Source organism: Gigantopelta aegis, chromosome 4, assembly GCF_016097555.1.
Source record: "Gigantopelta aegis isolate Gae_Host chromosome 4, Gae_host_genome, whole genome shotgun sequence".
In the NCBI taxonomy this organism is placed as follows: domain Eukaryota; kingdom Metazoa; phylum Mollusca; class Gastropoda; order Neomphalida; family Peltospiridae; genus Gigantopelta; species Gigantopelta aegis.
This window is the reverse complement of record NC_054702.1, coordinates 42,874,382-42,900,622: the sequence shown is the minus strand read 5'-3', so window position 1 is coordinate 42,900,622 and position 26,241 is coordinate 42,874,382. Positions and strand designations below refer to the sequence as shown.

At 40.1% G+C, this 26,241-nt stretch overlaps 1 protein-coding gene across 2 annotated transcripts in view; it reads left to right on the top strand.

Moving 5' to 3' along the window:
* The window catches only part of LOC121370577 (AT-rich interactive domain-containing protein 2-like), an 82,753-nt gene that overhangs the window by 8,859 nt on the left and 47,653 nt on the right, over positions 1 to 26,241 (top strand). For both annotated transcript variants that reach the window (XM_041495893.1, XM_041495892.1), the window contains exons 3-5: positions 10,166 to 10,263; positions 22,359 to 22,510; positions 24,491 to 24,712. In XM_041495893.1, the coding sequence (XP_041351827.1) occupies positions 10,166 to 10,263; positions 22,359 to 22,510; positions 24,491 to 24,712 (472 nt within the window). The remainder of the gene's footprint in view (positions 1 to 10,165; positions 10,264 to 22,358; positions 22,511 to 24,490; positions 24,713 to 26,241) is intronic.

Genomic DNA, 26,241 nt, shown 5'->3' with positions numbered 1-26,241 from the left:
TCACCATGTCCGAAGCTCGCGTTGTAGTAAAAGCTGGCTGTTTTGGAGTCGAATACACTTAATGCACCCATTAAAAAAAAAAATTGATTACGAATGAAAAAATACAAATGTGTACCAGTGGGATTCGAACCGGTTCGCGGGGCACTTGACAGTCCAACACGAAGTTCATTTACAGTCCTGTTTAGTAGGATTTTTTATAGTCTCGATTTTGCGGGAACTTACATTGTGAAAAGTGATGACATGCATATTAGTAATTGACCTTTCGTACTTGGCGTATACTTCCTGTGGCATTTTCGTTTAAAGTTTGCAATTCAAATTGCCTCGTGGTTAACAAGTAAAGGATGTTGAACAAAATAACTTCAGTCTTTGCTGTAAAAGAACAGACAGGTACCAATAATGACAAATCAACTGTCCCTGTTCCCAGTATCCGCGGCGGGCAGCCACCGATTAAATCGTCCCCCAAAAATTCCCAAACAAATATCCCGCAGAGTAGTATCTTAAAATCTAGCACTGAACTAAAGTGGTAAAAGGAGTATTTAGTTAAAACAAATGCCTCTTTGTGGCTACAGTTTGAAGAAAACACCAAAGGCGAGGTTACACTTATGACGTGCTCGCTCTGCAAAACATTTAAAAAAGAAATGCAGTATAATCGCCGATTTTTCGGACGCATGGATCAAAGAGTCCACAAATCAGCGTGTGTCAAATGTTAAAGATCACTCGGCAACCAAAAATATAGAATATTACCACAAACAAGACACTGATGACATTGAAAAAAATGGATACGTCTTGAGTCAGATCATCATGAATCTGAAAGTTCAACACAAAGTGATAGTGACAACAGTTTCATGGGTTTCTTAAGCCCTATCCTAACCAGCCGCGAGTGATTATTTTAGAAATCATTGACTTCCATTGCTGCATCCTAACTGTATGCGTGCGACGTGACAGATTTATATGTCGCGTCACACGCGTGCGGTTAGGATACGGCAATTGAAATCCATGATTTCTAAACTAATCGCTCATGTAGCTCGCGGCTGGTTAGGATACATCTTTACTAGAGGACATATATTAATGCATCATAGACTAGTAAGTATGTAACAATAAATGTCATCATTTGGTGACTATTGCCTTAATTGCTGCATTGGTTATTTAGTAATTAAATATATCAATTATTAAACAACACAAAACATAATTTATTTCATTTTTATTTACAATTTTTTGTGACAGGTACATTTTCTTTCATGTCAGGCACAAATTGATTGGTGCAGGACATTGTGTCAGGTACACTAAAATGTTTTATTTCAAGGCTTGCAACATCGAAAACCAATGAAATTTGTTGACATGATTGTGCAGTCAGAATGCTTCGTTATTTACAAAGTTGTCCGATTGATCATTGTGAATTTCGTATTAATTTTCGGTTCCGCTCGGAATTCATCACTGATTTTAGTGCCAGCAATGATTTAGCAAAAACAATCCAGATACTTCAATTGGTGTGTTATTTTAATACACACAACCATTTGGAATATCTCAATTTATATACATTTTTTGATGATGTATGGAGTAATTCTGTGTCAAATCGCCCAAAAAGAGAGGAATTTTTAACCTCAGATTTGTCTGGAATTTTGTTTCTATGGTGGTTTTGGCTGAAAAAGCTTAATTTTCAAAGATGAGCTCAATTGGATCAGTGGTTTGGGCGCTACAGCCTGCCCATTTTGGCAAAAATCACCAAAATTGAGCATGGGTGGGGGCCATATATTTGAACGTCCATAAATAAGTAACCACTGGTCCAATCTTGATGGGAATGGCATTTCTTGAATGAAAATTATCTACAGATTCCAAATCTGCCATTATTTTTGGGGAAGATGTAAGTTAAAGTGTGATGACCTTTTGACTTTCACTTTGACCTTGTTGCCCTTGTGACCTTGAAATGAAAATTGGTCACAATTATAGCCCAACATATTTTCTACAAAATATAACAGAACTAGAGGTGTAATATTCCTCTGTAGTCCACAAAAGCAAATAAAAAACCCTTTTCTATGCAATTTAACTTCAATTTAGTTAGTACCCCGTTTAGGATAATTCCCACTGACTATGAGTAGACATTGAATGTTTTTGAAATTTGGCACACACATACTACTGACCATATTGAACAATAATTAATGGAACTTAAAACAATTAACTGTCAGATTTGTGTAGAAGCCATGCCCATATTGACGATTTATGTCAAATTTATCAATATGGCAAATATTTGAATGTTCTAAGTATATACCCCAAACCTCAACTATAGATGATATATCAGTGTTCTCACTGGGTGAAAATTAAAGGAGGGCAGCCTAGTGGCACCACACCCTTAAAAAAAAAAGGGGGTGGGGGGAGCTTGGTTAGCACATTGTTGTATGTTGGTAGACTTTGTGGAAAGATATACTTCTTATTTTGCCTGCAAAAAAGTTCATACGAAATACAAGCAGACTTGTCTTTTAATTGAACCAGAGATGTTATCGGCCTGACCTTCACAGGCAGTTCCGGTTTAGCTGAACCAATCAAAGTTTTAATATTATTATTTTAATGAAGATTTCAAGATATACGAAAAACAATAAAGGTTAAATATTTTCTACAAAATTATATTTGAATTTAAATATTATTTCTTGACCCCTATATTTAAGAGATATGTAAACTACAAATAATTAGTGCCAGTGATAATTAGACGTAGAGCACATGTTGGAAAGTTCTGATAAGTTCGGTTAAGACAACAATCCGAATTTAGTAATTTCCCTAGAAATTTGGCACGGCATGGTAGACCAAACACTTTTGGGGCATTTTCACCATTTTCGGGGCACTTTTATTTCATTAAAAATACACAAATATTAATTGAAATAAACATTAATGTAATTTATGTGCTTGCTTTAATAAATGAATGGCAAAAGATATAAAAGGCATATTTTATTAATTAATAATACATTTCTGGGTGTTTTATAAAGGCAATTTTAGAATTAATTACTGAAAAAGGCTTGTTTAATCACAGGGCAGCATGGCGCTGATTAAGACAAGATGGTGCTAGACTATTGAGGCATGGTGCCGCACCATGCTAAAACAAGCTAGGGAAAACACTAGAATTGGGTCTCGTGATTGTGTTTGATGTGTAACAAATAAAATGTATCATTAATGCATATTAATTAAAAAGCACAGTGGAAAATAAATGCAATAATATTAATAATTTGTGTGTGTATGTATATATATATATATATATATATATATATATATATATATATATATATATGCATTTAATTAATTAAACTATACTAATTTCATGAAACCTTGTAACATTTTTATGTGCAATTGATAAGGAAAACAGATGATTTTAAAATTTGTACTTCTGCATAACTGTTGCCGTACCATTCTCAACTGCAGGCAGTCGAGATATGCAAAACTAACCTTACAACCCATTCTCGACAGTAGTCTAGATGCGACCAGGCTTTTCTTGCTATGATGTAAAACTGTATTTGAAGCCAAAACTAGGACATGCATTCTAATTTTAATTAAAATATGCTCCTTATTTCACTATCAAATATATCCACCGTATCTGTGTAATCCCTGCTTTGAAAAAAAGAAGAAGAAAAAGCTGCATCGCCACGTCAATTCTGGAACTTTGGTCTGACCAGAGACTGACTTTTTGTTTTTGGCCTTATTTGTTTTTTTGTTTTTTTTGACAATTTGAGGTGGAAAAATGTACGTTCAAAATTACATATTTCATGTTGGAAACTTGGATCAGTGGTAACGTTTTGTGGTTGTAAAGGTGGGTGGATAAGAGTTAACACCGACTTGATACGTTTTTCAAGATTATAACAGCATCAGGTCAGGTCATGGGTTTTTACGTGTACATTCAGAGCAAACTGTTGTAGCACACGCCTATCATGGGTGCAGGTGTCTATTATGCCATGCAGTGTCCAATTTCAAAAGATTCCAAACCCATAACCACCTAGTAGCAGCACTTATGATCTGTTTGGTTTTCATTAAGCACCCTTAAATTATTGATTACTGGTGTTCTTTACTTTTGACCTAGTGACCAAAACGTTGCTTGCACACTACACAGCAAATAGTTTCCCAATTTTACAAAGCTTACCATGGTACCCAATAGTTTACACTGGTTACCATGGTGATAGATTTGAATTGAGTACCATGGTGACATATATTTGAACTGGTTACCATGGTAACAATTAATAATTTTCACCTTTCTTTTCTACAGACATAGTACAAATATGTCAGAACTTTTTTTACTTGAGTCTGAAAATGATATTTAAAAAAAAAAACAAGTGTATTCTTCTGAATTCCAGTGTAATGAACAGAATAACATTGATGTACGTTTGTTCCCGACAATTTGTGGTTGGATGGTATAAATGTAGTAATCAGTTATATACATATATATGTCCACAATTTACAAAAATGTGTTAATGATATGTGTATTTGACCCTAATTAAAAAAGAAAATTGGGTGGCTCAAACTTAACGATGGCACTGACGACAATTGCTGTCGTTGAGATATACATTGCCATAGGTAGAGAGCATCACTGACAACACTTTTGTGCCATCGGTAAAACTCCACAACAATGGCAAAATGTATACACCTGGTGTACATTAACTGCCAATATTTAACACTTACTTGTTTGAATGTCTAAATACAACAAAATAACTTTTCAATCATGTTTATTTGCTGCAAATGTCACTTTAAAAAATATATTGCTGTCGGGTGACCGTTTCAGCCATGGCAATTACTTTTAAAATTGCCAAGGGAGACAATTTCTTACGTTCGAGCCCTGTTTTTTCTTTAATAAATCGAGAAAATTGTATATTGGAATTTGCAGCTGTTGCCATGGTAACATAAATAATATAACCGACTACAAAATGCTATGATTATGTAGATCTGTGGATGTTCATGGTATACATGTATGTTATGTGTGTAATTTCATGTTAAAATGTCCACATATTTTAAAGTGCTGTACCAGACCATACACTAAAATTTCAAATTCCACAATTAAATGCTTTCTTAATTCATTGCAATAATATTTTACACCGATATGTAAATCAATAATTACGAAAATGCCCCATAAAAGTATTAAAACATCACTCCTGTAGAACACTGCCGGAAACGACCGTGTAAAATTCTCGGTAAAAACATTTGCCTGTAAATAGCCGTGACGTCACAGAAACCTACCACGAGATGACTTCCAGCACAAGCGAAAGTGGGACCGACAGCGACTGCCAAGCTTGATCATGCGATTCTTCTTTCGATGATGAATAGTGTAGTAATGATGACTGGACTAATATTTGTGCAAGACAACAAATAATGCCTTATCAGTTTGAACCTGGAACATCTTCCGACGAACCACCGTCCTGACAGATGACGATGAAAATGGTCGTGGAGACAGCTTACCACTAATTTACAACTTTTATTCTTGTTTTGTTCTTTCGCTTTTCGTGTGAATTATTTTGCTACACTGTATGTTCTAATACTTGTGATGTAGTAGAAAAGACGATAAATAACTCATGAATTCTACTAGTCAAGTGGACCCGATATCAGTAATTTTAAGAAATAAACAAAAACGACTTTTAGTCCATCCCATCCCTCTATGAAGATGTTTTTTTGTGTGAATAATTTCAGTTTAGTTTGACGTAAAAAAAAAAAGTAAAAGTGTTTTGGAAATAACAAAACAATACTATTTTTTGTGTGCAGTTGTGAAAACAGTCTGCTCAGAAATAACTTATTTTAATTTTTAAAAATAGCCAAAAACGACTTTTAGTCCGTCCCATCCATCTTTGAAGATGTTTTTTTGTGTGAATAATTTCAGTTTAGTTTGACTTTAAAAAAAAAAGTAAAAGTGTTTTGGAAATAACAAAACAATACTATTTTTTTGTGTGCAGTTGTGAAAACAGTCTGCTCAGAAATAAATAACTTACAGCACATTCCATAGTATGAAAAAAGGTTTTCTCTGTGGGAGGTATAGTAAAATTAATTTAATGTATTTATAGTCTGTTTTACAGGGAACGCCTTTTTTCATACTATGGAATTTACAAGTCATTTATTTCTGAGCCGATTGTTTTCTAAGATGCATACAAAATTAGCTCTTTTTTTCTTTTCTTTTTTCTTTTTACCAAAAAACCCTACCTTTTTGTAGGATGGGACGGATTAGGCTATAGATACTTACTTGTCTGTACTTTATTGTTTTAATGTTCTCGAACTGTAAAGAAAAATCTCACAAATGAACGAGATGCAAATGACAACAAATCGGATCTCGATGAATGCACGAACCGTGCATGAGAAAACAAACTGACCGGAGTTGAAAGCATAACGCAATTTGGGACATTGACGATTTGCACCTCAAGGTCGTTTCGGTGTGGATGGCGTTGGCTTGTTGTGATTTGTTTTGTGTCGCACAAAAGCCATAACACATGGTATTCCCATATCTCGCTTAAGCCGACAAGCCAGTTCGGACGAATCGAAACTAAAGTGTCTGCTGTCGCAACGGTCTCCGGCATTTTCTTCCTGTCCAGTATTTCCACGTTGTTTTAATCAAATTCACACACAGCTTTCTCACAGCAACATTACTAGGAAATGTGTGAAGACTAAATTTATCGGCTTTTATATTGCTACAGCCGCCAACAACACGCTGTTTAACCATAATAAACACAAAAGAAGCAATGAACAATGGCTCTGACTATCGAAAGGAGTTCCCTTCGTGACGTCATGGATCAAATCTTACTGAAATTCCTGAAACAAATTCAGCTGGTTCTGTTTTTATGGGGAATATTTTTAAATGGAAAATATACCGGTATATAATTTTTTTACTTTAAAAAAACCAACATTCTAATCATATTAAATAATATCTTGATTGATATAGCTCAATACATCATACATCTGGCATAGCACTTTAATAATATTACTAGAAATGTATAATGGTTAATGTTGGTCTTATTCAACTTACTATACTTGTACAACAACAATGCTATTTAACTTGAGTCATCTCCCCACTGCTGAATTGTCTTCCCTTGCCTGATATCCATATCCGCGTATGAGCAGACCATCATTCTCAATTCTGCAGTCCTCCATTGCATATCTGTCAACCCTCCCGGATTTCGCTGTTGCTAAAATAAATTTTTTGGATAAAAGAGTTATTTTTTAAAATATATGTTAAATCATAATAATATTTAAACTTAAAAAAAAAAGAGTATATATATTATATATATATTTAATTAATTAATTTTTTATTATTATTTTTTTTAATGTCAAGATCTAAGGTTGACAAGTATACATGGCATTATGTACTGGTTTGACAGGAAGAGGGATGTGAGGAAAGGCAACGGTGAGAAGAGCGTGGAGGCAAGCTTGGGGGTTGTCCTTCAGTCAAAGTGCCGTCAGCTTCCTAAAAATCCGGGGACACCAGGGTTGAAAATTAACATGAAAACCATATCACCAGCAGGGCCATTTGAAGAAAAATCTTTCTGGCCCTTCTCCCATTCAACTAGCTCTTCAATTATCACATTGGAATTTAATTGCACAACCAACACGAAAACTAGAATGTTCTTTGTTGAATAATAACAATGTGCTCACTGTATATAGTCCATTTGCTTCAACGGGAAATCAATAAATTGGCATGTAGCTTCATAATGAATATTTTAAAATTCATATAAAAACATGTTATTAAATTTTAAACCTATACCAACATTTTTTGAAAAAGAAATCCAATATAAATAAAAATGTTTCTTTACAAAATACCATTAAATTATACGGATTAAATCTCATTTTTAATACAGGGGGAAGACAAAATTGCTAGAATAGCCACGGTATGCAACTTGACTTGACATATAGTCTATGAAGTAAAAGATAATGCAGTACAAAGAGACTAAAGGTAGAACTGCGTGCTTTAAACAACTAGTCTGGGAGTGGCAGTCTAATTTGTGGCAATGCAAGAGGAGTGAAATATCCAGTAAAGGATTTCCTCGAGAGTTGCTGTCCTCCTTTAGGCGAGACACTAGATAGAGATCCATGGAATCATCCACTATTTTGTCAAATCGCAATTCAACTCTGCATTGTACAGAGATATGGCTCTCATTATGTATTACAGTTTTGTCATTCATATTACCTTGGTTGTTCTATCAATTGCCTTAAAATCTATATTAGAAAAGGTTTAACCTATGCAGTTTGATGGTAATTTGTAAAAAAAAAAATATTTTCAATTTACCCTGAACATCCCCCACCCCCACCCCCCCAAAAAATGCCAATTGATCGGTTACCTTTTGACACAAACGGACAAAGCCTAAAAGTTTATATTTTTTGCCTCAGTAAAGGGTAATAATACACACGCGTACGTGTATGCGTATGTGTTTGTGCACACACACGTGTGCGTTTAATTTGGATATAGTAAATGCAACAGTAATAGGCTTCTAATAAAATAAATATCGAAAGAAAAATAAATCTGAAAAAACAAGATGGTTATGTCATCATGTTTTTGTTCTTATTTCATGCAAATCGCTTACACTTAAAACAATATCGACAACGACCATCAATTAAGTGACCTTTGCAATAATCCCTGTAGTACTGGAAAATTCCATTGTTAGTTTTGTTAGTGTGAGATAAAAACTACAAGATAGATTTTGATTTTGTCCCAGAATAATATAAGCTAATTAAATATGATAAATTTATACCATAGTTCAGTGAATAACAATTGTCAAAAAGTAAGTCTACTAGATAATTATGGCTTATCCAGTCTATTTCAATAAGCCAACAACTTTCAGATTTTAAAACTACATGCAGTGTCTGCAATACATTTTGAGCTCTGTTTAGAAAGATCCGGCCCAAAACCGCAGAGGCTGACTGGTGCTGTCAAAATAGACGCGGTGTGTTTTGTCACGTTTGATTCAGTTTCAGTGTGTTTCTTTTTTAACTGGCACTATACTCACCAGACCCTAAAATCGATGGTCGCCCATAGGACTACCTTTGTAAAATTCTTAGTCGCCTTTGGCCAATAAAGGTCGCCCCGGGTGACTGCTAATTTTCTACCCTGGGGCACTGTAGGCTTCAGAAAGCTTCCTCTTCCCACCACCATTCGGATGGCATTGCTAGTGTTTAAGTGCCGCCGGCCATCGCCACTGGTTCACTAAAGTTCTTTTCTTTGATTGGAGTGCTTGGGTTCATTGGGCAGGTGAATGGGGTTTCGATCCAGTAGCATCAACTGTCAAAGACTTATCTGAATACATTTTGGCCTTAGTCCAGGAAAGGAAGCTTAAAGTTCAGACTGTCAAAAGTCATCAATCTTCCATCTTCACTACTCCCAGGCAGGGTGATCGGAAGGATTTTCCCACGAATCTCGTATTGCATGATTTACTAAAATCTTTGCAATCCACGGTTGACAAGTATACATGACATTATGTATGTTCTTTCTGGTTTTCCATGCACTCGAGTGTCCGCCATATGAGCTATTGTATTTTGTCATTCTTCCACTTTTGATGCTTTTCCTTGTCTCTATTGCGGTTCATGCTTTCTTGCATGATTTGGTTGATTATAACACTGATGGGTCAGTTACATTGCGGACTTGTCCCATCTTTGTGGCAAAGAACCAGGTGCCAGGAGAGGAGTTTCCTCCAGCAATCATTCAAAGTTGGTCTCATACTTTGCCTTAAGATAATTCCGACTGACTCCTTTGTCCAGTCAGGGCATTAAAGTAATATCTGCATTATTTGCATTGTACTAAACGTCTTCGTGGTGGGAAGAAGAGGCGGTGTATTTCTTACACTATACACCTGGGAGATATTACTAAGAATGATTTGTCTTGATGAATTGCTGCAACCATTACCCTGATGTATGAGACGACAGGAGATCATGTTCTGCAGAACTTCTCTGTTACAAGGGACGATTTTCTTCAAAATAAAGCACATTGTGATGTGCAGTGAAAATTAATTTTATCTTGTGTAAACACCCTTGTAATAAAATTACTTATTATTGTAATCAGTCCATTTGTTAGTAAATGTGTAATTGAAAGTATATTCTATGATAATTTTATTGTTGCCTTTAAAAGAAATGCTTTGATTCGCTTGCCATTGATTCAGAGCTCACACCCTATGTTGTCGCACACTGTGGCCGCTATCTTTATGGGTCTATAAATTGATTTGTTTTACAGGTCAACAATGAGGACAGATGGCAAGATATTCAATCCGAATTTAAAGTACCAAGACACTGCACAAATGGTGTTCAAGCTCTCAAATACATCTATTTTAGGTAAGTGTATCTGGGACCAATTTCACAAAATATTGTAATTTTATGTCTGCGACTAGCAGTTATACCCGGCCAGTGTTTCTGCCAGAGGGTAAAATGAGTATGGCGCCATACCCAAAACTTTTTGCAGATTTTATTTTTTAGTTAACCTTTTGACAAAATTAATGGCTCTTATCATTACTGTATGATTTTCTTAAGTCTAACCCTTAACGTAACCCATTTTCTTTTTGGGGGAGGTCCCCCATACCCCCTGTTAACTGTTGTTACATTCAATTCCATAGCGCCATACCCACATTTTCTTTCTGGCAGAAACACTGTCAGCATACATTTATAAATGTTTGACATCTTATTAGTCTTATTCAACTTACTGTGCTAGCACAACAAATATGCTATTCAACCTGAGTCATACCTACACACTGCAGAATTCTCTCCCTTGCCGGATATGCGCAATGCTATCCTTGCACGGGCTACCTGTAACTTCATTCTCAATTCTGCAGTCCACCTGTTAACACCTGTTAAGCTTTGGCAAAAAGTTTTCTTTACTTGTAATTTTGTGTTTGTTTTTTTGGTTGAACTTGACATACGGTTGGTAGTTGGGAATTCTGTGTTGAATTTACCATGTCCGACGCGAGTTCGTTGACAGCTAGCGCACGGAAAGTTTGTGCGCGAGATGGTTGTCCATTTCCTTTACGACGTAAAGACACACACGTGTTGTGTCCGGACTGTCGGTCTTGTTCTCAAGACTGCAGACTCGGGTTTCGGGTACCAGCAAAATCTTGTCGTCTGCTTCGGCAGTAGTCGGCAAGTCGGACTTAGTGGGTAGGTCCCATAAGTCTGTAGACACTTCGAAAAGTGTCCGGAAAGGGGGAAAACACAAGGGTGTTTCTTCTTCGGTCCGTGTTACGAGTACAGTTACAGATACTTCGGGAGCGCCCCCCCGGGCTCCTATTGTGACCGTGGTACGTGAGCCGTCTTCGTTAGTGACGGCGCCTTCTTCTGTTTGTTTGGCTTCGTCGCGGGCGTCGCCATCGTCGTTACGGTTACCTTTACAAACAGAAGGGGGGCAGGGTGGAGTCGTCGCGGCACCGGTTTTGACGACTTCATCGGTTACCGAGCACATGCACTCCGTTGTGCATAGGTCCACTGCTTCGTCCGCAGAGCAGGTGGCCCCGACTTTGCCTTCGATTGCTGACAGTCGCTTCGGCACCTCATCATTCTCAAGGCCCGAGGAGAGTTCTGCCAGTTTGCTTCGAACTGAGCCAGTTGTTCCGATGCCGGGATCCGTCTCTGATGGCATCCCGACCGATGTTTACCGTTGGGTGGAGGACTCATCCCGTTTGGGTCCTCCGTTTGCATATGTTTACCCCAAGGGTCCGGTGACTTCGGTAGCAACGGACATCTCCTCACAATTTGCACCGTCTTTGGTCCCTACCTCTTCGACTTTACTCGATAGAGGACGAGGTTCGCGCAGATACCCCTCGGCTGGGGGTACTCTGTGGCCGCAAACTCCGACCGTTCCGCACTTGGCGCAGGAACGACCGTTAGGCTTTCAGGAAACGTTGTTTCGGAATTTTGTGGAATTTTTTAACGCTTCGCCTCAGTTGGGATCATTGCTTTCGCAGACGGGACCGTCGGGTGCAGCTCCCATTCCTCCCCCCCCCCCCCCCCCTGGTTTTCCGCCAAAACCAGCCAAAAACTGCGTCTCGACAGCAGTTTGACGATGCAGTTAGGGATTGTCGTTCGGTTCCTATTGTTTCCGTCTCGGGAGACGCTGCCCCAGGGGCGTCTCGATTAGGGGGAGGAGTCCATATCGATCTTCGGGATCCAGTGGACAGTGACCTGGCTTCAGAGGAAGCGTCGGTTGGACCGGATTCTGTCGCTGACCCAGCTCTCTCTCACTTCGGTTCGGAGGTAGAGGAGGAGTGCGATTATCCGGCGGTTCTGGCTTTTGTCAGGGACCAGGTCCGACAGGTATGCGGGGACGCTATACCTCAGGTTGAGGCCCAGCCTACATTCAAGGGTGTCTCCTTCGGGAACCGTTCTTTGAATTTGGTCACTCCTCGTGAGGAGTCGGGTTTACCACTTGCACAGGAGGCGCACAGTTCACTTTGTGACATTGATGTGTTGATCACTGGCAGTGATCGTATCCTGGGAGTGGGTGTTGATGAGTACCCAACGGCACTGCCTACGGGGAAAATCCTAACGGGAGCGCGCATTTTTCGTGCCGACTCCTATGAGACGCTGGGGGCGGATTTTCTCGAACATCCGGCGGTCGTTCCCGCTAGTGTCCGAGCCGCTTGTTCCCCATCGCCACATGTGTCATTGCCAATCGCGGATCTGGAATCGTTCGAACGGCTGGCTAAGTCGATGTTCCAGGTTAATAACCATTTAGGTACGTTCCTATTTGGCTTGGATAAGGCTGTCGAGAGCCTTCCCGCGATGGCGAAAGGCTGTTTGGAGGCTGCGTCAAAAGCCTCTAAGCATATCGCTCAGTTATCTGGCCGATTGTTTGCGAACAGTCTTTTGTTACGGCGTGACCATTACCTGGCGGGTTTGAGTGCGTCAAACGTTGCGAAGACGTTTTTTCGTACACGTTCGGTACGGGAAAATTTACTTTTCGGTCCCGATTTTAATATTGTCCTAGACAAGGATTTGTCGCGACCAGTCCCGAACACTCGACCCTCAACCTCTGGTAAACGTCGGTCCACGTTTTCAGGGTTCAAGCCTCCTCCTGTAAAAAAGGCTGCTTTTTTACAGTCGGCTCAGATCCCTAGGGTTCCTGACACTAGGAGGCAACCAGGTAACAACCTGTCTTCCGCTAAGCGAGGACGCAAACGTCGTACTGCGTTCCGTTCTCAGTCCACCAAAGGCGTTGCGCCTACGGGTGGTAAGCGGTTGGGGTGAGGGTACGTGAACGATCGGCAGTTGCTTTCGGAGGTACCGTTAGCAACCATACCCGTGGGGGGCAGGCTCCGCCATTTCCTTCGAAATTGGTGCAAGCTGCCTGGTCTCGACCCCTGGGTTCTGTCGGTCGTTCGACACGGTTACAAAATACCCTTTTCTTCGAGCCCCCCTCTTACTTCCACTCCGAGAATGCCGCCGTTACCGTCCGCGGATCGGCGCGTTTTAGTGGAGAGTATGATTGCCGAGTTTCTCGACAAAGGGGCCATCCAGAGAGTCAGTCTGGACACTCCGGGATTTTATTCTCATCTTTTCTTCGCCCGGAAGAAAAATGGGGAATGGAGACCAATCCTAAATTTGAAGCCACTGAACGTCTACGTCGATGTTCCTTCCATGAAAATGGAAACGGTTCATTCGGTCCGGAACCTGCTTCAAATTGGGGAGTGGGCTGTGTCGATCGATCTGAAAGACGCATACCTCCATGTCCCGGTGCACAAGGCGTTTTGGAAGTTTCTGCGCTTCCTGTTCGACGGGAAAGCGTACGAGTTTCGTGTGCTCCCGTTCGGTTTGGCGACGAGTCCCCATGCTTTTACACGTGTGGTAAAAGCGGTGGTAGGTCATGTTCATTTGTTAGGGGTTCGAATGCATACCTATCTGGATGATTGGTTGATCCCAGCTTCGTCGCAACAGGAGTGTCAGACCAATGTCGGGTTGGTTTTGGACACGATCCTCCAATTGGGTTTTATTCCCAATTGGGTGAAATCGGAGTTAACGCCGGCTCAGATTTTCACATATCTCGGAGTGGTCTTCGATCTTGTGGTAGCGTCGGTTCGTCCCACCGATGCGCGTATCCACAATTTCCAAACGTCGGCGCGACGTTTGATGGGGGAGCAAAGTACTACGGTACGATCTCTCCACGTGGTGTTGGGCCACCTCGAATCTCTGGCCTCATTGATCGTGCGGTTCAGACGATTCAAACGACCACTCCAGTGGCATTTGTCCCCACGGTGGGACGGTCACAATTGGGACACGATAGTGCCTCTGGGCCCATGGTTCACTCATCCGATACAGGAGTGCCTGTCGGACAAGTGCATGTCCCTATCGGTTCCGTTGCACCCCCCTGCTCCGGATCTGATCCTGTTCACGGATGCGTCGCTGCACGGGTACGGGGCGCATCTGTTGGATCAACACATTTCAGGGGTATGGAATCTCTCCGAGAGGAAGCTTCATATCAACTGTTTGGAGATGGAGGCAGTGCATCGTGCCTGTCTTCATTTCCGGTGTGTTCTTCGACACCGTCGAATTCTGTTGAGATGCGACAATACGTCGGTAGTGGCATATCTCAATCGTTGGGGTGGAACCAAATCGGAGACTTTGGGTCGCAAAGCTCTTGCGATTTTGGAATTCTGCGACCAACTAGGGACCACTCTGTGGGCGAAACACATTCCTTCATCGGTGAATGTGTTAGCAGATGCCCTCAGTCGACATACCCCTGTTCAGACGGAGTGGATGTTGAACAAAGGGGGTGGTCGCAGCGGTTCTTCGGGTGTGGGGCAGTCCACAGGTGGACATGTTTGCCACACGGTTGAACAACCAATTGCCGGTGTTCGTGTCCCCGGTACCGGACACATTGGCGTTGGAGTACGACGCGTTAAGTATGGATTGGACGGGACTGGATTTTTATGCCTTCCCTCCTCCTGTCTTACTCGGCAAGGTGTTGACCAAAGTGGTCCAGGAACCTTGTCACGTGACGTTGATAGCTCCTCTGTGGGTGGCGCAGCCCTGGTTTCCACAGCTCCTGTCACTGTTAGTGGCAGTCCCGTTCCGATTACCAGTGTTGTCCGATCTACTCAGCCAGCGACTGAGTCAGACGGTGTGGCATCCGAAGCCGGAGGTCTTCCGGTTTCACGCGTGGAGGTTATCAGGGCTTCCTTGCGACGCAGAGGTTTTTCGACAAGAATTGCGCATCTCGTCTCTTCAGCAAAGCGCAAATCTACCGAGTCGGTTTATCAGTGTCACTGGCGTATGTGGGTTCGTTGGCCGAACGCACAGTATTTCGATCCCTTATCGCCTACTGTCAACGATTTAGCGGAGTACTTTCTGGCGTTGGTCCAAGAAAGGAAACTTAAAGTCACGACAGTGAAAAGTCACAGAGCTGCGATTTTCACTACTCTTAAACAGTGTGGATGTCGTGACTTTTCTACCAACTTGGTGTTGCATGATTTACTTAAATCATTACAATCCACGGTTGAACGACCTTCCATTATTCCGAAATGGAATGTCTTTCTGGTGTTGCATGCTCTTAAGGGTGCGCCTTATGAGCCGTTGAGGTTTGCTAGTCTTCGTGCCTTGACGTGGAAGACTCTGTTTCTGGTTTCACTGGCAGCTTGTCGTCGGATCAGTGAGATACATGCTTTTTTGCATGACTTGGTTGATTACAATTCGGACGGGTCTGTCACTTTACGTACCGACCCTATCTTTGTTGCTAAAAACCAGTCTCCAGGGGAAGAGTTTCCACCTACTGTCATTCACAGTTTATCTCGTACACTGTCATCTGATAACTCGGATAGACTTCTTTGCCCGGTGAGAGCATTGAAGTATTATTTGCAGCGTACGAAAAAACCGGCGGCAGGGTAAAAAGAGATTGTTTATTTCTTATACCATTAGGCCGGGTGATGTCACAAAAAATGCTTTGTCTCGATGGATAGCAGCTACCATCAAGCTAGCATATGAGATGGCGGGTGATCATGTGTTACGGAATTTCTCTGTTAAACCACATGAGATCCGAGCCATTTCTGCTTCCCTGAATTTTCATGACTCTTTAGATATTATAAAGGTCATGAATGCAGGGGTTTGGAAAGGACGGCACACTTTTGACCGTTTCTATTTCCGGGATATGGCGGTTGGTCCTGACGGTACGCGTAGGATCCAGACAGTCATTGCGGCTCAACACGTCGTGTCTGTGCGCAGGGCAACGGAAAGGGGTCGACCTCTTTTCCGTCCGACTGCCATCGATTCACGCTTCGGACATGTTTAACACTCCACTCTTTTCTGAGGGATGGGGTTTTTTTGTAGTGTTGTCTACCGTTTCCTCTCCCTGGGGAGATGTTTTTCCTCCTTTTCATGGGGATGAGTTTTTTCTTTTGGAAGCCCCTTTTTATTCCCAAAAGTTTTTTGACTCCTTGTTACCGTATGTCGTGGTTCGTCCTATCTCCATGTCATTACTTCAAAGGAGCTTTTTGGGTACGGGTAAGTCCTCTATTTTCTTACCTCCTCCCATTAATGTTGAATTCACGTGCTCTAACGGTGTCATTGCACGTCCGTTATAGCATATTTGTTGTGCTAGCACAGTAAGTTGAATAAGACTATTAGAAAATTTGTTTCTAATTTTCATTATTATTCATACTTACCTAGTGCTAGCACAACACACTATACCTCCCACCCACCCCTATGAGGCTTTCCCTCGGTGGGTGGACTTTGAACCGAGAATGAAGTTACAGGTAGCCCGTGCAAGGATAGCATTGCGCATATCCGGCAAGGGAGAGAATTCTGCAGTGTGTAGGTATGACTCAGGTTGAATAGCATATTTGTTGTGCTAGCACTAGGTAAGTATGAATAATAATGAAAATTAGAAACAAATTTTCTAATTTACGAAGAAAATTACATCATCATGGAAAAATTTAGCGTTTTAAGTATAAAAGAAAATGAAATATGTGTACTTCTAACTATATTTATTTTACTATAATAGGTATACGAATTACGGTTTAATCATAGATTTACATTTGTATGCAAAACTAGGCTTACTATTATTTGTGAAATTAGGCCCTGGATTGAAAGGTCAGCTGAACCGAAGGCTCAAGTAACATGTTGTGTATTGCAGTCCGTTTTCGTTGTGCATCCTTCCTGCATAGACTTCACATTTTTTACTTCTTCTCCAAAACTACTTTATCAGTTCCAACCAAATTTTGAAAGAAGCTTCCTTGGCACATGGAGAAATCTAAAGCAGATGTAGTGTTGCATTATCTGTCCGTCTGTTCCACATATAATTTTCGGGATGTTTTTTCACAATGCCTTGAGATGAAATTACCAAAGCTGTGTATAACTTTATCATGTACTATTATCAAGTTTGACTTTCATGGTGATTTACCCATTTTGGACAGAGTTATGGCCCTTGAACTTAGGCGATGCAAAAATTTGTTTTCCAGACTTTTTTCTCTCGATGCCTCAAGATATATAGCTGAAATTTTGTAAAGAAAATTGTTTATCATAATTCCTTACCATTAAAAGAGAGGACAAGTTAAATATGAGCCATATGTGTTGGAAAGATGCATACCAGGACCACCAACAAATACTAACATGTTAAGGAATGAAAAACGTGTAATTTTAGAGTTAGTACGTCAAAGTGACCTCAGCTTCTACCAACTCCTGTATGTACAGTGGAAACAAACGCAGTAATTTACAACAAGGCGCTTCCCTTTGATCAACCGGGCTTGTATAACAACATAAATGACTGATAATATAATAAACTATTTAACTAAATATATACTGATGGAAAGAAATAAGGGAACACATTAATTTGTAGACCAAATTTAATTCACTACTAGCGTAGTAATGTCTGTATTTCATACCAAATTGTAATGTGGGATTGAATATCTGTAGTCTTGAATGTGCTGCCTATATATGTTCCCAGTCAACTTCGGACAATATGAATTGATTTTTGATGCAGTCATTATTTTTTGTTGCTATCTGTGTGATCCTTTATTTCTTTCCATCAGAACGAAAGTGGTAAAGTGCCCGCTTGATGTGCGTTCGGTTTGGGATCAATCCACGTTAGTGGGCCCATTGGGCTATTTCTTTTTCCAGTCAGTACATCACGACTGGTATATCGAAGGCCGTGGTATGTGCTATCCATTTCTGGGATGGTGCATATAAGAGATCCCTTGCTACTAATGGAAAAATGTAGCAGGTTTCCTCTAAGACTATTTGTTAAAATTACCAAATATTTGACATCCAGTAGCCAATGATTAATAAATCAATGTACTCTAGTGGTGTCGTTAAACAAAACAAACTTCTTCTTAACATAATGAAATGGGGTTATAGTATTTTTCTCTCTTAAAAAATCCAAAGAAAAAATGCATACTAGTACACGTTTGGAGCAAAAACGACCACTCCCGATATCCCATTGATAATTTTCTTTTCTTTGGGACTACATAATTGGTCAGTTCTGTGATTTTAGATGGGGAAAGTCTACTTAATCAAGAGTTTTACAGAATTATTTACAGTAATAAAGCATGACAGCTAATAATGTAAAGTACCATTTTAGGGGTGGCAGGTTATTTCACCATACCTTGTGATGTTAATAATATCAGTACATATTTTTGTGTCTAGACGGCGGTAAGTAATTATCTTGTCTAGTTACCAAACAAATATACACTTGTCAATCAGGAATCACAGGTGGAGGCAACTACACGAAAAACCAGTTAACTAAGAAAACACTCTGATTTATCATTTCAGTAGGTAGGTTAATGCATGGACAAAACATGATACAGTTATTTCGAAAATATATACAGTGGACTCTGTCTAAACCGGATTCTGTGTAATCCGGATCTCTGTGTAAACCAGTCCATTTCTAAAGTCCCGCCCAGCTACCGTTAAACTCTTAGGTATAAATATCTGCCTAATCCGGATTCTGTGTATTCCGGACTCCGGACCAAAAATCAAGAACGAAAGAACCGTTCATGTATTAATTACCTCTGTCTACACCGGTTTCGGATTTCCCGAAACGACGGGCCTCTTAATTAGTGGAACAATGATCGCCAATTATCAAGGAATCTGGACGCCGTCGCAAGATTAAATACAAAACGTAATCCCAGTAGTGTGAATATTACTCTAATTACGGTCGGCCGTTAGATCAGTCGGATTAAAATTAGTGTGTGTGTTGATACACAACTAATTTCACTCTTACGAATTCTGTGAGTTGTACTTGTCAAACTAACACATGTATATATACGTGCGAGTCGCTCGTATGTTTTGTGTTCTCATTTCATTTATAATGGCGGAAAGTCCCAAAAAACGGCAGCGTATCGAACTTTCGTTAGAAACTAAAGTCAAATTAATACAAGAATTTGATTCAAATCCTCAGTCAAAACAGAAAGATTTAGCACTAAAATTTAAAATCGGAAAACAGACAGTATCAGACATCATAAAGCGTAAACAACACTACCTGCAATTGTACGATGCAAACATTTCTGGGGAGAGAAAACGAATAACAAATGGAAAGTTTGAAAATCTAAATGGACTGTTGCACCAATGGTTTAATCAGGCAAGATCTAAAACAAAGAACGCCTACCGACGATAATAGGAGATTTCGACTCCAAGGATATCTTCAACTGTGACGAGACTGGATTGTTTTTTCGAGCGTTACCTGACAAGACCCTTTCTTACAAAAGCCAGGCGGCGAAAGGAGGTAAAATTTCGAAAGAACGATTAACTGTTTTATTGTGCTGCAGTTCAATGGGAGAAAAGTTAAAACCTTTGGTGATTGGCAAAGCACAGAATCCTCGTTGTTTTAAGAACATAAATAAGGACACACTACCTGTCACTTGGACAGCCAATCGGAAAGCTTGGATGACATCTCAACTGTTCAACGATTGGCTACAACAACTTAACAGACATCCTATTGTTTATTGACAACGCACCATCCCACGGTCAAGATCTAAGTGTGAGCAACGTAACGGTGAAATTTCTCCCTGCTAACACCACTTCAGTGCTGCAGCCATTAGACCAGGGTATTATCAAAGCTTTCAAAGCACAATACCGAAAGTATCTGATGCGATCACTCATTTCGCGGATGGAAGACTGTGCAAGCGTGACCGAGCTCTGCAAGGCAATCACGGTTCTGGATGCAGTAAACTGGATTAACGCAGCATGGAAGGAAACCCAACAAACAACAATCGTCAAGTGTTTTATGATGTGCGGATTTCCTGTCACCTCCGAGCAGGAATCTGATGATGAAAATGATGACAACATTCCTCTCGCTACATTGCTAGCCACCATCTCAAGTGAAGTTCCAGTGGCTGAGTTTGTTAATTTCGATCACGATATTCCCACAGAGGACCCGGATGTGAGTGACTGGGAAACTCAACTAGTGGCGGCGCACAAATCTACCGACAAAGGTGAGGAAAAACCAGCAGACGACAGCTCAGACGATGACAACAACACAGAGTTGGACACAATGCCTGAACTAAATTATGCCGAAGTGCTAAAAATGATAAAACAAGTTAAAAACTTTGCGGCAACTAAAGAAAATAGACTTTTACAACCAGTTTAAAACTTGGAAGTCATGACAGAAGAGTTTGCCCTTGAAAGAAACATCAGGAACAAACAGACAGCAGTGACAGACTATTTCTCAGGTGAAACTCGATAAACTACGTGTACATTCATTCAACTAATAACAGTGACACTTGCTATTTAAATAAATAAAATGTTTATTCATTCGATACAGTCCATTCAATCAATGTGACACTTGTTAAAACTACCATGTCCTTGTGCTATTTGATGTGTATTAAATCAATAAATTATTTATTCATTTTACGTTTTATGTTTTATGTGTTAAGAGGTTTTGCAATTTAAAAATATTTTTATTGTCTTTGAAATGATCGATTGAAAGTCTGGCTTGCGGTGTAAATGTCACTGCTGATCGCGAGTCGCCGATCTGTCAAGAACTATAACTCTGGATGAACTCTGGCTAAACCGGTCCTCTGTATAAACCGGACTATTTCAACGGTACGAAGCGAGTCCGGTTTAGACAGAGTCCACTGTACTTAATATTGGCTTACTGGGATGGATATTATTACAGAACATTGCGATGCATGCCTGTTTCATCATCACTCAGAAATCGGGTACACATTTGTTTCTTTAGTTCTAAGACTAATTCCTGATGTGACACATCAAGTATTATGTAACCATTGGCTCACCAGATGGCGTATTCACTGCAATGGAACAAAATGGCTGCACCCATTATATATAATAGCCGTCACATTTAATTGTTTTATTAATTAAATATACTTGTTGATATTAAGCAATAATGTGTATTACTATTATATATCATTGAATATGCATACCAGTCCAAAAGCCTTGCGCAAGCATTCTTTTACGGGTAAAAACAGAAGCATGAAAATACTTTCATGTACATTTAAAAAAAATTATGCGCCTAATTTTCCTACTTGAAATAATCTACCACTGTTCATATCTGCTATAGATTTTACTATTAAAAACATGAAAAACAACTTCTTTTTTAAAAGTGTTTTACTGTTATTTGCCCCTGTTTGTGAAGATAGCCCATAAACTAACAAATAAAAGTTATGGTGCCTATGTGAAACTTGGTTTAATTAAACGTGTTTTTTAAGCTTAATTATTTTTTAGTCCCCTACTGGTCCAATCTTACGGGACTATAGGTTTTGTCTTCATCCTTCTGTTTTAGCTCGGTTGGTTGAGCTTTCGCCTGAGGTGCTTGCATTGCAGGATCTAACCACCTCAGTGGATCCATTCAACTGATTGGGTTTTTCTCGTTTCAACCAGTACATCACAAAGTTCTGGCTATGGTGTGTGCTTTCCTGTTTGTGGGAAAGTTCATATAAAAGATCCTTTGCTGCTAATGCAAGAATGCAGCAGGAGTCAGAATTACCAACTGTTTGATATTCAATAGCCAATGATAAATTAATCAATGTGGTCCGGTGGTGTCGTTAAACTGTATTACCATAGTTTCACACCCAATAGCCGGTGTATTTCTTGTGCTGGGGTGTCGTTAAACATTCATTCATTCAGTCTCTGTCTGTCTGTCCCTCGTGTAGTTTTCTGTACATTTTTTTTTTGCAGTGACTCCAGATATTGTGTATGGCTTTATCATGTATTTTTACAAATCAAGTTTGACTTCCATGGTAATTTAGCCATTTTTCACAGAGTTATGGTCCTTAAATATTTGTTGGGATTTAGGCAGTATTTTCAGAATGCTATTTTTTTAATTGTGTTTTTTGTAAACATGCATTGAGTTGAATATCAATTATGCAGCTGTTAATGACATTAAATACGTTTATGGTAGGTGTGACATTTAATTCCGTGAAATTCTTGTTTTATTACACCAAAGAGTAAGAATTTAATTTCATGGATTTGCTGTTAATTTTTATTTTTATTTCTAGGTTTCTTAATACCTATGAAAAAGTTCATTTTTTGGGAGAAGATCCAAACCGTCCACGGGTAGAAGAAGATGACCATCCAGCAAGAAAAAAAGCTTGTACCCCGATCTATGGTTATCCATTAACATATAATTATACTCAACATCATGTTTCAGGTGAACTTCTTTTGTTATTTATTTATTTTTATTATTCAATGGAAATGAATTGTTTAACTGCTTGTATTTTTGTTCTTCCATCATTTCTGGTCTTGCATACATAATGTGAGTGACAGTCAAATGACAGTTTCCAACCAGCTGTCCAAAGTCCACAGTCAAAATTTGGTTAAAGTTTAGTTAAAATGTAACACATTTCCTCTTAAGTCTTCACCAGGAAAGGCAAAGGATGACTTGTGCTTACCACACTCTGCTAGGTGATTCCAGCTTAAAATGAAACTTTTCATCAAAAATTAAATTAATCTTTACAGTGATTGTTTTGATTGTGTTTAAATTTTAATTTAATGGACATATTTATTAGAAGGGGCACGACGTAGCCCAATGGTAAAGCGCTCGCTTGGTGCGCGGTCGGTTTGGAATCGATTTACATCAGTGGGCCAGTTGGACTATTTCTCACTTCAGCCAGTACACCACGACTGGTACATCAAAGGCTGTGGTATGTGCTATCCTGTCTATGGGATGGTGCATATAAAAAGATCCCTTGCTGCTAATCGAAAAGAGTAGCCCATGAAGAGGCGACAGCGGGTTTCCTCTCTCAATATCTGTGATGTTTAAAAATATGTCTTGACACCATATAACCGTAAATAAAATGTGTTGAGTGCGTTGTTAAATAGAAACATTTCCTTCCTTCCTGGTGAAGACTTTACTTTATATCTTCTTTGTTTTTGTTGACTGTATCAGTATGTTCATTGGTAGTTGTCATAAACGAGGGGAGAGACGTATCCCAGTGGTAAAGCTCACACCTGATGTGTGGTCGGTATAGGATCAATCCCTGTCGGTGGCCACATTGGGCTATTTCTCGTCCCAGCCAGTACACCACAACTGGTATATCAAAGGCCGTGGTATGTGCTATCTTGTCTGGGATGGTGCATATAAAAGATCCCTTTGCTACTAATGGAAAAAAAATTCAGGTTTCCTCTCTGTGACTGTCAAAAAGACCATATGTTTAATATCCAATAGCTGATGATTAATAATAAATCAATGTGCTCTAGTGGTGTTGTTAAACAAAACAAACTTTAAGCATCATAAGCATTTTTGGAAGATCCTGCTATTAGCATGACTGTCTACTTCTCCTGATTACAATTATACACCCCACTGCACTCAGTAGATACAGATACACCTTGATTCGCACAGTGTATTCAGCTGCTTAGCTTAGCTTAGTAACTTGTTTAACGTGTCCATATACCACTACGGTTTCGAACACGCCTATCCCGAGTCTGGCCTCCGATAGGATCGGGAGTCTGACTCGGGACAGGGATAACCTAACAAATAGGGGCAATTTTGAAAATTAACGCCAAAAGTATAAAAAGGGGGAAATTGGGGTTAAAAATGTTTGGCTGCGCCCTTAAAGAAACTTATCAACATTACTATCCTATATAAATTATTAATATAATATATTTTCGGCGCAAATTTAGATGGGCTGGTCTAATATTAATAATAATTCTTAAACAATATTCATTAAGCCCATGGGAGGTTAAGAGGAAAGCGGCTGCCAGTCATATTTTAAACATTGGTGTGACCAGGTGAGGGTCGGGAGGGAGGGGAGGCCGGCCCTACTCAAAACCTAAGGCCGAACCGCCTACGCATATAGCCCCAAAGAATGCCCTAACTCCCGGCATCCCATCACCCCCACCCCCCACCGTGTCCAACCGCAGTTCAGTCCAATCCTGACAGCCTATTAGTTGTTTAGGAAGTTATTATAACTTCCCAAACCGGCGTCACTTGAAAAGTGACGCCAAAGGGTTGTAATATTCAGCTGCCTCATTTTCTCAAAAAGCCTTGTGTTTACAGTAATAATGAGTAGCCTGCAATGCATGTGTACATGTATGTCATTTATGTGTAGTACTTGTTTAATGTATTACTTGCAGCAAACTATATGTACATGGACTGGTATTAATGTATTTTTATCATTGATTGGATCAGATGCTGTACGGCAGGCTCATGGCTTGTCATCGGATCTTCTCCAGGTTGGCGATTACGATAAACTTGAGAAAGCATTGATCTCTGGACTACCCAATGAAGTGGATTTTGTATTCAATGTGTGTACATTGCTTTCCAATGAAGGTCGGCACTGCTTAAAGCTAGAGAAGTCACAACATATTATTCCTCTATTGCTAGCTCATGTGGGAATTTTTGATGAAGAAGGTACGTAATTTAAGACAAATATTAAGTTTGGTAGCAATTATTGACCAGTGGACATATATAATGTTCAAAATAAGTAGGGGATATTCAAATACAACAGATGTATTAGATTTGATTGCAATATTAATTAATGGTAAAATACAAGCACTTGTGTAACAAGGGATTGACATTAAAGATTATAGCCAGGATAGTGATGTAGGTCCGGGGGAGACACAGATAGACAACAGGTGTGGTGCTTGTCAATTTGACGTTTTCAATATTTGCACTAATAACGGGTAAATCCCCGCGGTTTTCTAAGCACGCACGAATCTGACGTGGTATGCTCCTGGTCCAATAACATTTTGGGGGATCCTGTTCCATTCCTCTTGGAGAGTGGCACCTAATTCAGCAAAATTGGTTGGCTGACATTGACATTCTTGGCGACGTCATCCGATGATGTCCCACATGTGTTCAATGGGTAAAAGGTCTGGTCTTAGGGTTGACCACGGTAGTGTGGTGATGTTCTGTTGCTACAGATACACAGTGACTTGTAGACTCCGGTGAGCACGGGTGTTGTCGTCCTGAAAAACTAAATGGTGTCCAGCCTGATGTGCAAAGGGCACAACGATTAGTGTAAGGATGTTGTCACGGTAGTACTACCCAGTGACCCTTCCATGGACTGGGTTCTGGCAGTCATGGTGATGCCACCCCACACCATAACAGACCTCTAAATCGGTCATGAGGACGAACGTTGACGTTGGCGTAGCATTCATTGGGATGTCGCCAGACACGCATCGATCATGATGGTTTAGTGTGAATCTGAATTCATCTGAAAACATTACCCGAGCCCAACGCCTGTTAGGCCAATGTCTACGATATGTACACCACTGATGTCTGGCAGCAATATGTCTCGTAGTCAAATGTGGGGTAACATACGGTTGACATGCATAGATATTACTTCTATGGAATCTGGGTCAACATGCGTGGATATTACTTCTATGCAGTCTGGGTCAACATGCATGGATATTACTTCTATGCAGTCCGACCGGCCTCGGTGGCGTTGTGACAGACCATCGGTCTACAGGCTGGTAGGTACTGGGTTCGGATCCCAGTCGAGGCATGGGATTTTTAATCCAGATACCGACTCCAAACCCTGAGTGAGTGCTCCGCAAGGCTCAGTGGGTAGGTGTAAACCACTTGCACCGACCAGTGATCCATAACTGGTTCAACAAAGGCCATGGTTTGTGCTATCCTGCCTGGGGGAAGTGCAAATAAAAGATCCCTTGCTGCTAATCGGAAGAGTAGCCCATGTAGTGGCGACAGTGGGTTTCCTCTCAAAATCTGTGTGGTCCTTAACCATATGTCTGACACCATATAACCGTAAATAAAATGTGTTGAGTGCGTCGTTAAATAAAACATTTCTTTCTTTATTTCTTTCTATGCAGTCTGTTACAAATAGTCTGACCAGACACTGTGACACCAGTTGTAACACGGAGTTCTCTTGTGATTTGATTGGCTGATTGACCTCGATTCCTCAACGTATAAGTCTAATG